Source organism: Sphaeramia orbicularis, chromosome 8 (genome assembly GCF_902148855.1).
Source record: "Sphaeramia orbicularis chromosome 8, fSphaOr1.1, whole genome shotgun sequence".
Classification (NCBI taxonomy): domain Eukaryota; kingdom Metazoa; phylum Chordata; class Actinopteri; order Kurtiformes; family Apogonidae; genus Sphaeramia; species Sphaeramia orbicularis.
In genome coordinates, this window is record NC_043964.1 from 33,917,435 (window position 1) to 33,929,108 (window position 11,674).

Here is an 11,674-nt window from a genome sequence, read left to right on the forward strand (position 1 = left end):
CCTGATTTTCACTGAAAGAAAAGGTTACATAAAGAGAAAAATTAATTTGGGAACTGCCACAGAAGTAACACTGCATCCATATGGGTTAAGGTTAAGGTTAAGCAGACAAAATGGACACATGAGACAATGTGTATGTATTAGTACTCTGGTACACTCATTTTTGAGGGACTGCCAATGATTTAAATATAAACAGAATATAGAAAGAAAGGATAGATGTTTGGTCATAGTCATGTGACACTATACCACTAATGACATGCTTTGTATTCAGATCACTGTTTTAGTAGGTGATAAGCAAAAACCCATCGAAAAAAGAATTCATGGTTGTATTATTTATTTTCTGAAAGTATCAACTAAACATCGATAAAAGGAAAAAAATTACACAATGAGTGAAGTAAATCCATATGCTCAGATTGAAATGTAAACATAATCATGTCTTTATCACGATTAACACCAACAGCGTCTCCTGGTTCAGAGTTGATGAGTTTTGTATATTCACATTATTTTCTAAACAATTAGCCATCTTTGTTTTTTCCATCATGTGTCCGTTCTTCGGTCTTGTCCAAATCCTCTGAGACTGACAGTACATCCTTCTGTTGGAGTACATTAGAAAATGGAATTAATTAATTAATGCTAAATTAAATAAGTCAGAGGCATGTACCTTTTATTGTACAAACTCACCACAGATCTTTGTTTTCTTTTCTTACAGCAACAACAGGTCAGCCATTTCATGTACTCCTCTCTCACCTACATAGTCAAATAAAACTCAGATGTGATTCTGTGCATCTTAAAAAAACATGGACATGATTTAAAGAGGAACAGATTAAAAGGGTGTAGAGAATCGACCTCTTTGTTGAGTAAACAGTGGACGATGAAGAGGAAGGTTCCCTGTTGTGAGTTGAGAATTATGAAGAGAATCCGGAAGAAAACATTGGTCTGGTACAGGCCAAGAATCCAGGTACAGCCCAGGATGAAAAACTGGGCCACGATCTTAAACACTATCAACCTGAAAACACAGACAAGAATATGTTATTTTCATTATTACTGTTTGATAATATTGAGGAAAATGATGAATGATCTATGCAGTTATTTCTAGTGACAGAAAACTCATCAGTTATCAGTCAAAATCAAACCTTGTATCTGTGGACTGAGAGACACCACTCTTCATGTTGGCCAAGGTGGTTCTCAGACTCCATAAAGTAGCACAGAATACCATGCAGTTGAGCTGAAAGAAGAAAAACATTTAGCTTGAGTTTGGAGGTGACCATTGGAAGGTCTGTAGATAGGTACAGAAGTACACTAATACACTCACTGCAAGGATAGTAATCACTGGTCCAGTTAAAGCCCAATTGAAGTTACGTTTTTGTGACAACCAGCATCTGCAATTCAATAAAGCATATAAAACCCATAATTAAAAAGAAATCTTCATGAGGACATGAATAAGTTAATGTCACTGTTCATGCTACTCACACGCCTGCCTCAGTGGCACCATATCCATCAGAATACACCAATGCAGAGACGCCTACAATCACAAAAGGAACACCGTAGCCAATCACATACAGAAGTGGCCTGGGGAGGCCATCTCTCTGGATCACCTGCACCTTAGTGAGTCTGCGGACCAGCAGGTACAGCTGCATTGCTTCCAGCTGCATCCACACGAAACTGGCAACAACTAAGAAGTGGAGAATCCCTGCCATGACGGTGCAGGCCAGCTGTGAAGACCAATGAATGGAAGATGTCATATTAGGCCAAGGAGTACTTCTGAGGATGAAAATCTGCATCTAAGTCTCACTCTACCTCTCGTTCAGCATATTTTTCATTCCACAGCAGCAGTAGGTGTGATAATGAGAGGCTGAGGCAGAGGTGAAGACGGGCTGTGTTGTTGATTTTGGGGTTCCAGCTGCACAGGAGGAAGGTGAGAATGGCCAAAGCAAAGAAGAAGAGTCCAACAATCACACACATTCGGTTCAGCCACTCTAAGAAATCATCTTCTGGTGGAGGCTGAGGAGATAAACACACACTAAAAGAAAATGTATACAGAAATCACCCCAACTTTGGCTGCAGAAACCTGTTGAAATAAATGCAGTGTGTGAATACACACTAATCTGGAATACCTCCCCGATCTGCATGATGAGGGCGAATGTGGAGAGATGAGAGCAGCTGCACACTGTGTAGTTATCAGTAGTGTATGCAACCCAGCAGCCATCCACTGACCAACGCATGGTACTGGTCTTTCCTCCTGTTTTTTTACCACCTTGTGCTTCCTCTGGTTTGCCCTCCCAGTACACACATGTCACCATACCATCTCCAGGTAATTTCTAAGGAAACACATTATGACATATAATAAAAGTTAACAAGACATATGGAATGTATCCATCTTGATAAAGTAGATGGATGGCTGAAATGACTGTTTGATTCATTGACACCTTCTTGTGTTGAACGGTGAAGTTGACAGGCTCTGTGAGGTTGGTGTTGTTCACTGAGGGGAGGACTGCAGTAATAACATCAGAGTACATCTCTGTCCTGTTTTCTGTTTTAAAGTATTGATGACTAAGAAGACTCTCCATCCCATGAAGAGTCAGAAAGGCAGCTGCTGCAGAACCTGGAGATGTCAACATGACACTGACAGTTAATAACACGACAAAACTTTGACAACTTTGGGAACTTTTGAACTTCTCACCATTGTTGTTTTCGGCCAAACTTCCCATGTTGATTTCCATGGTGTTTCCATTGGCTGTGAGAGAAGAGCTCTTTGCTTTGCCTCCAGGTCCAAAGGTTTCTAGACTTAAGTCTAGCACATCAACACCAGCTTGATTCAATATCCACTCAGTATACGAACAATCAGTCCACAGTAAAGGAAGATGAACATCTCTTACCCACTGTTGAACTCTTTAAGTTCTTTGTCTGATGGTTCTGACCTGGCTCCACCATCGCAGAAACTAAACGGTCTGAGATGCCCAGGACCGCACTGCCAGTGTCCCCGTCTCCTTCACTACTCACCTTAATTGACCTGGCACGAGGACCAACACCTGACACTTCCTACAAACACAAATATGTGCAGTGAATAAGTCACCTGACTGATGAAATCACAAATGAAAGATTGTTATAGTGATACCAGATGTTTATGGAAAAGTACCATAGATGATGCGAAGCAGTTTTCAATAGTCTGTAGAGAAAGCACAGAAAAAATAAAAAATTAAACAGTTTTATTTATCATTAAGGTTTATTATAGAAACTTCACATTTAAAGTTTCTTCTGACTGCTTCTGGTAGGACAGTTCCTTCATTGTTTTTCAGGTCATCGTCCATGTAGTCAAGAAAGGCTCTCTCTTTCGTCTGACCCTGGAAGAAAATTTACAAGAAGTTAACTACTGAAGGCAGTTTACATAAAATCCAAACTGGTACTATTACAAAATTAGAAAGAAATAGAAAATCCCTTGCAGAAAATCCTTCTGTTTTTTTTTTGTTTTTTTTCTTCTTCTTACCTCTTTGGGTGTTATCCCATCCAGAACATCTTGAAGACCTGTTGAGTTAATACAAAACAGTTATAAATGCATGTATATATTTAGTAACAATCACATAAAAAACTAAGAAGATGGAAAAATCCCTTTTAGCCCCCACTCCTAAACTCCAATAACTGTATGAATGTGTGATATTCTCTATTTTTCACTAAACCCACTTCCTGGAACAGACCCGTGGTTTTATGATTGTAATGTAAATTGAGTAATAAACAAACATCCTCAGCTCACTTTTACAAAATGAGACTCCTACAGTCCACCGAAGTCCAGTTGAAGGATAAAAACCATCCGGACAAGAACAATAAAAGGTTCCTGGCTTATTAGTGCACACAGTTTGAAAACCACATATACCTGGAGTTTCACTGCACTCATCTATATCTGTAGAGATAAAAACAGTGTTAATGATCAAACAGCCAAATATATGATCACATATGTGTAAGTTGTGAAAGTTACCTGTACATGGGTTAGCAATGCTGGCTATCATTTCTGGATTTTTCTCTCGATAACCAGGAAAACACGTACAGATGTGAGACCCAATGGAATTTGAACAGTTAGAAACAGGTCCACAGATGGTAGCGTCTTCAACACACTCATCAACATCTGAGAAAAACATAAATAAAATACATAATATAGTGTGTTTATTAAAGACAAATTGGACTGAGGTATTTCAACACTTCATCTTTTCTAATGTGATGTCTATAAATACCAATACAGATGTTGATCTCGGTGGGGTCTTGAGTTCGGTCAGTCGGTGCGTAACCCACCTCACATGCACAGGTAAGAGCTCCAAATGTGTTGGTGCAAATTGCATCAGGACCACAGATGGTGGAATTAAAACACTCATTGATATCTGGAGATGAACAGCTACTGTTATTGACAATGCTTTCTTTAGACAAAACACTATTTTCCTTTGTTTGTCACTTTAAATCATTGTTTAGTTACTGTACACAGACCTACGCAAGGAGCAGTTTGACCAGGACTGAGCAAGAAGCCTTTATGACAATCACACACATAACTTCCAGGATTGTTGGTGCAGGTCCCGCCATCCCCACAATACTGTCAAGACATTCATCAATATCTACAAAGAGCAGGAATGAAGGTATGTAACATTGTGTCATTTTTATAGCTGGTGTAATGTTAACAAATAATAAATGTCACACAGAAACACATGTTCAGATTGTACCTATGCATGGGTTTTCCCACATAGGTGGTGAAGTTGGATCTGTTCCTTCGTATCCCTTCCAACAGGTACAGAAGTATGATCCAATAGTATTGGTACAATTAGACTCAGGTCCACAAATTCCACCTAGACTCATCTCACACTCATCTGTGTCTGTCAACACATGAAACAGACATGATATTTTGGTTGCTCACCACCAAAATCATTTGTTCTTTTTGCCAGTATCATTTCCTAAAAATTGCATCAAAATCCGTCCATAACTTTTTGAGTTATCTTGTTAACAGACAAACAAACAAACAGACAAACTCCAGTGAAAACATAACCTCCTTGACGGAGGTAATTAATGTCAAGGAGAAGAAGAAAGTAATTTCACATCCAGCTTTTCATGTCACTCAAACTATGCAACAGTAACCTCAGAGGATCAGAGGGCTTCACTGGGAGATACAACTGAGTGTCATCAGCATAATAAAAGGAAACACCATGCAGGTCCCACAATCAATCCTTGCGGTAACTCATATGTATTAATACTTAAGGACAACAGACAAGTTTTGGCAGACCCACAAAACTTTGTTTTGTAAATAATATGTGAACCAGCCCAATGTCATCCATGACAAGCCTACCCAGTACCTCAGTCTATCAGCTACTATACCATGGTCAAGTTTATCAAAAACAACACTCAGATCCAGCAGGACAAGGACTGAACACATAACCAAGTCACTATTCATCAAAAGATCATTGGTAACCTTAAGGAGAGCTGTGTCTTCTGAAAAGATGCTATTACCTTTTTTATTTTAATTGATTATTATTTGTTTTTATTATGTTTTAATTACAATGGTGTGTTTTTAACTTGTCTCTTTTCCATTTTTGTAAAGCACTGTGAATTGCCCTGTGTATGAATTGTGCTATAGAAATAAATTTGCCTTGCCTAAAGCAGCAGGTTATTAACTGAACAGAAATTGGACAAAGATAAAAAATTCTCCAGAAAAGTAGAATCAGTCAGGTTACTTTTATTTATTTACTTACTTTTAAGCTAAAGGTCAAGAACTTATGCAGTACTTGTTATACTTTATTTCACTCTAAATAAAGATCAAAACTAGTGGATGGTGACACCACAGGAAGGCCACAAGACTCAAAGAGAAAATGCAAACTCTACACAGAATATAATTACTGATAATTCTAGCTTTACTTCTAGAAAAATAAACATTTACCGTTGCAGCCATATGATTCTGTTGTGGGGACGTGTTTATATGGGCGTTCATATCCATTGATGCATCTGCAAACTCCTAAATTGCCACACTCAGCAAGTGGTCCACAGCAGTCTGCTGTACAGTTCGAATGAGCTGAAGAGAGACAATGTAATAATATGAGAATATAACAAGAGAATTAATATGATTTGTGTATCACTCTTTTTCACGTTTTTTGACTGTTGAGCCATATTTACAGTGCGTGATGTCAATTTTTCTTTTTGTTTGGGTAAAGGTTATTGTGGATGTACTTACAACATAAGTACAACAGCACCTGTGCCATGTAAATACAGAAATAGCACATCTAATTTTGTCAGCTCTTTCAACCTTTTCAGTCCTATGCCATGGTAATGAGGTTTTTGTGTCATGGCTGTGAAAACATTTAATATCACTGCAGGTGGGCCAATGAAAACCAAGACACATAAATTACAAAGTTACAAAAGTCTATTATTAAATATTTCTGAATTCTTCCTCTTTCGTTTCATTTTTTATTTATGTTTGATTTGTTCTATCTTCTTTCATTCTTTTATTTTCAGCATTACTTTCCATTTTGGAGTGCTGATTATTATGTATATTGGATTTTTTTTAACCTCAGATTTGTGTTTTTTTATCAGGTCAATGACAATATCTTATAACATTTGACAGTACATATTTAATAATACTAATACTACTGCTACTATAATATAATCTGAAATTAGAGATGTCTGCAGTTTTGTTGTGCACACCTTCAACAAGTCTCTTCCATTACACCACACTTTACTTGTTGATAATGAAATGTAAAACATTAAATCACCACAGTACTTACATGTGATATATCCCATGTCCTGAGTTGGCTTTTGTAATGGTTTATAGATGAAGAATCCACCAGGACACAGAACCACCTCCGTTTGTAAATTTTTATAGTCACATGACATATAACTAATGTGGGCATTTCCTATTACTGATGGAGACTCAGGTGTTGGATCATCAAATGTAATATAAAGAGGTGACTTTGAGCCACCACGATAGCTATACGCACATTTTGGATAAACTCTGTCTCCACCAATCCCTGTGAAGCGCCAAAACTTGTTATAGAGCGATACATCATTTTTGGGAAAACCAGGGATCATATATGAATAAAATCCTGCATTGCGCCACGTCTCTGTAATATTTGTGTATGTATCACAGGCATCTGTAGAAAGGCAGAAATTGGCAATAATGACAAAGTGATAATTGGTTGTGCACATTAATACAAGTTCTTGTTTTGTCTTGAGAAAAGTTCATGTGTGTTTTGATTCTAAGTCATTCTTTAGTTGCTGTATACAGACCTACGCAAGGAGGAGTTTCATCAGGAACGAGCTGGAAGCCTTTATGACATTTACAAACATAACTTCCAAGATTGTTGGTACAGGCGCCGTTGTCTCCACAGACATTGTCAAGACATTCATCATAATCTACAGAGAGCAGGAGTGAAGGTATACAGCATTATTTTAGTTTTATAGCTGGTGTAATGTTAACAAACAATAACTGTAAAACAGAGGAACTCATTTTCAGATTGTACCTATGCATGGGTTGGTCCCTGAAGGTGGTAAAGTTGAATTTTCTGCAGTGAATCCATCCATACAGGTACAGATGTGTGATCCGGTAGTATTGTCACATTTAGAGTAATATCCACAAAGTTCAATACTGTTCTCACACTCATCTGTGTCGGTCAACACATGAAACAGACATGATATTTTAGTTGAGTATGTAAAGACAACTAGCTACCATTAGGCCACGTCTACTTTCTGCTTCCACATGCTCTTTGCTGTGCTGTGTCCGATCAAAATGTCAGTGTAAGACCAGAGACAGGCTGTGAGTACTGTGTGTCTACTTTGTCCAGATTTTTGTCTCTTTGACCAAACCGTCACACTAAGAGTAGTGCACTAAATGAGATAAGCAGGATGAAGCAGAGGCTGTTTTCTATTGCTCACACAGCATTAGTGATTGACTGGTGTACAAACTTGCTGCCAACATGGCTATATGACCTTTTTTATAAAGGCAACGTTAAAATCAAATAGAACACAAAGATTATTGCAAAAATTGAGTGGCAGGTTACAGTAACTGTTTTGGGATATATACTTAGCGCCATTAAAAATGCACGGTCCAAACGTGGTGTAATTTCCAGAAAAGAATTTGCTCAGGTGCCTTTTTTGTATATGTTGCTCATGAGATCAGTAAAACAATTAACAGCTGTATTTTTTTCATTCCCAACACGCACGATGTTGGTGTTAGGACTAATCCTTTAATGTCAAACATCGGATCAGATCGGATCCCTCAGGACAGGATCATGAGACTTGTCAGTTCCATGAGTCGTCGCTGCACTGCCTGTTTGGAAGCCAGTGGTGGATACACCCGATACTGAATGATGACAGTTTTACTTTCTGAGTACCTGTATTCAGTGACTGAATAAACCTGTTAAGTTGATCACAATTTGTCCACAGTTCATTCTCTAATGACCAATGCTTCCCTCTTTAATATGAAGGTAACCCCAAACCAATTAATTTAATATATCTCCAAATATACATATTATTCTGACCCGTGCGTTTTTAATAGCGCTAAGTATACATTGTGCCACAGCTCTGTAATATTTGTGCATGTATCACTAGCATCTGTAGAAAGACAGACAATGGCAACAATGACTAAGTGGAAATTGGTAGTGCACATTGATGCAAGATCTTATTTTATCCTGAGAAAACACCATTCATACCAGAAGATGTATTTGTAGTTACAGGGATTATCAGTAAACCTAAAAAGAAAAGGGAGAGTTTGAAAAATAATATGTTTGACATCACTTGTGTTCTATTCTAAATTCAGTCATTGCTAATCAAGTAAAGTCAGTCCAATACAATTTCAATGTTGTTGTTTTTTTAAACAAATTTTTCCCACTACAAAACTAAAATCTAATTGGACAGACATTAACAAGTAATATTTCAACCCAAAAACTTGATATTTTCACCACACAACTAAAATTGTAATAAAAAAATTCCTATTTGAGAAACTACCCTTGGTTAAAAAGTTAAAACTTGAATACACTCACCCAGGAGAAGAGTTGAGATGAAGAATTGCATTTTGACACTGACACATCACAGTTGAAGAGTCTAATAAATCCAAATGATCAAGCTTAAAATTTGCACAGCACCTAAAAAGTGTGTTTAAACGACCTGGTGTGAATGCAAATTCAATTGAATCTTCGTGAATAGCAAAGACAACAGAAAGTAGAAGGAAGGATGACATTCAGTCATGTAGCTCTGTTACAGCAGTGGAAGGTGTCTCTTAAAATTATTGACAGAAGAGAAACTCTTAAATATAAAACAATTACTTTTTGAAAATTCATCATCTTGTGCCCTGTAGTCATGTCAGCATTTATTTAAAAATGCAGACAAAATGTTCATGTTCTGGGTAAATACTTCTGGTGAGAGTGTCAACAAACTGTGAGCTAACATGTGGCCTCGTCCAAGTGTATTTGGAGTCTTCACTATTTCCACAAGCCTCTGGGACACGCCCACATTCACTGGTTCCTGTAGTGGTAAAATTATGTCACTTATGTAACTGTCAAACCCAGGTCACTTAGGCCAGTCATATCTGACATTTGTGTGATTCCTATCTGACTAGGTATACTCATATCATTATACAACTTGTGTGCCTCTTACTTTAAACCTTTTCTATTCTCTCTGTGATCATGCTGACACATGGCATAAGGCATTCTACACTATCCATATCTAATGTCACAGTACACTCTTGGACCATCATACAGTAGAAGGACATGGAGTGTTTTGTCTCTTGCTGATGCACATGACCAGAGCCCCCCCCATCTCACATCTTGTGGTTCTCCCCCATTCTGAGTGTCTCCTATCTATGTCATGATGGCTCCATGATGTTTTGACCACTTGTTAGTTGACTTTCACTTTGCCCTCTTTTCTATAAGAATCATGTTTGTTATGCCATATCTAGTGTGTATAAAAACTCACTGCCTGTGCTCCTCCTTTCCCCTTTTCCTCCTACACTTCAGCTTTGTGCTTTTGTTAGAAAGGGGTCCTCATTGCAAGGGGTGAATAAAACTCACACTTAAGAAAAGCTTTGACCTTTGTGTTCTCTATTGACAGATTTTTCCACCACATTCCTGATCGGTTAGTAGTCTGTATTTGACAATTCTCACCAGGTTGTCAGCCTGGTTTTGGTGTGAGACATCCACTTTGACAAGTAAACATATAGCAGACAATGGACCTACTCTAAACATCACAGGTAACAATCATTTTTTGTTGTGTACTTGACTGAATCACAGGATGTTTCTAGTCAAGAAAATACATTTTGTTGCATATGCACAATATGAGTGTAACAAATAAAACTGTTAATTATCAAAAAAAAAAAGGAAACCAATTGGTCCGTCATTATTAAGTGAAATACCTTATTTCCTCTTGTGTATTTATAATTGCTCTTTAACCAAGCAAAAATAAGCTTTACCTGATTACTCGATTAATCAAAGGAATTTTCAGTAGAATACTCGAATACTAAAATATTCAATAGCTGCAGCCCTATATGAATTCAACCTATAGTTTTACTGCTACAGTGTTAAACAAATAATCTGTACCAAAAACAATACCCCTTGCCTCCCCTTTGGGGAGCGGGGTAATGAACACTTACTTGTGCAACCGTATGAATCTGGTTCGGGGAGGTGTTTTTCCAGGATTTCATATCCACTGACACAAATGCATCCTCCCTCATCAGTACACTGTGCAAGTGGTCCACATGAGTCTGCTTTACAGTCAGTATGATCTGAAGAAAAACAACAAACAATACTTATACTTAATTTATAAGTTTCATATGACTAGTGTTATACCTCATCTAGTGTTTACTGACTGCAAACAATTTTATTATGTATTTTTGTCATTTGTTTGCATCTGTAAAATTTAGCGACTGTATATACTGTAGATTCCAGAACATCAGTGCAGCATAAAAACAGATATGGAACATTTAATTTTTCCTGCTCTGTACTTGTACCTCAGCAGAAAGTGAAAACACAGCCCTTACATTGTAAACATGTCACAACAAATTAGCGAAACTTACCAAGTATTGCACACACTTGGAATTTACTCGATTTATGTACTATAAGTGAAAGCAAATGTGCAACTTTCAAGCAATTTTCTGGCAATGTGGTGTTACTGAACTCAAAAAGAAAAGATGAAATGCATGGATTTTGTAGTCTAAAGCTGGTCTCTTAATATGCACAATTTATATTCAGTTTATATATACTATGAAGACAACAATGTGACCAAAACATCAGTATGCACAAGGCCGCATTGCATAGGTTGTGATGACTGCTGGTTAAAATAATGCAAATTTGTTGAGGTTGTTGACAACCACTGTATCCACAATTCCAGCATATCGAACTCCATTATACCATACTTGTATGTACCATATTGTTTGCATTTGTTGTACACATCTTTCTTCTGTTTTAGTGTTTTTACTTGCTTCTTGTAGCCTGCTGTTGTGCCCTCTGTCAAAGCACTTTGTAAACTTTGTTTTTAAAGGTGCTATACAAATAAAGCTATTATTATTATTATACTTGTTCTCTCTAACAAATTCTGTAATGTCACCTGCCGAATGGATAAAATTGTTTAAATTAAGATACTGCGCTCATTTTATAGTATTCCATTAACTGCACTGTTGGCAGACATTCATCATTTATCATAGACAAGTTATTGCATACTTACAAAT

General features: G+C 37.3%; 1 protein-coding gene across 1 annotated transcript; it reads right to left on the reverse strand.

The window, feature by feature from the left end:
* Positions 1-512: 512 nt before the first annotated feature.
* Positions 513-11,375, reverse strand: LOC115424817 (adhesion G protein-coupled receptor E2-like). The gene is made up of 21 exons (XM_030142233.1): positions 11,363-11,375; positions 10,595-10,732; positions 7,479-7,619; positions 7,246-7,371; positions 4,221-4,364; positions 3,968-4,114; positions 3,746-3,892; positions 3,482-3,519; positions 3,258-3,338; positions 3,134-3,163; positions 2,874-3,036; positions 2,678-2,788; positions 2,406-2,599; positions 2,112-2,315; positions 1,795-1,998; positions 1,468-1,709; positions 1,310-1,376; positions 1,131-1,222; positions 844-1,003; positions 679-744; positions 513-590 (listed from the first exon to the last, which is right to left on the reverse strand). The coding sequence occupies exons 1-21, from the start codon at positions 11,373-11,375 to the stop codon at positions 513-515; spliced, it is 2,586 nt and encodes an 861-aa protein (XP_029998093.1).
* Between the last annotated feature and the right edge of the window lie 299 nt (positions 11,376-11,674).

Excerpts from the sequence above, each read along its gene's own strand:
- LOC115424817 (XM_030142233.1), bottom strand. Across the intron at positions 3,520-3,745 it reads AGGAGTCTCATTTTGTAAAA|GTCTTCAAGATGTTCTGGAT; the intron begins GTGAGCTGAGGA and ends TTAACTCAACAG. Across the intron at positions 745-843 it reads ACTGTTTACTCAACAAAGAG|GTGAGAGAGGAGTACATGAA; the intron begins GTCGATTCTCTA and ends TTGACTATGTAG.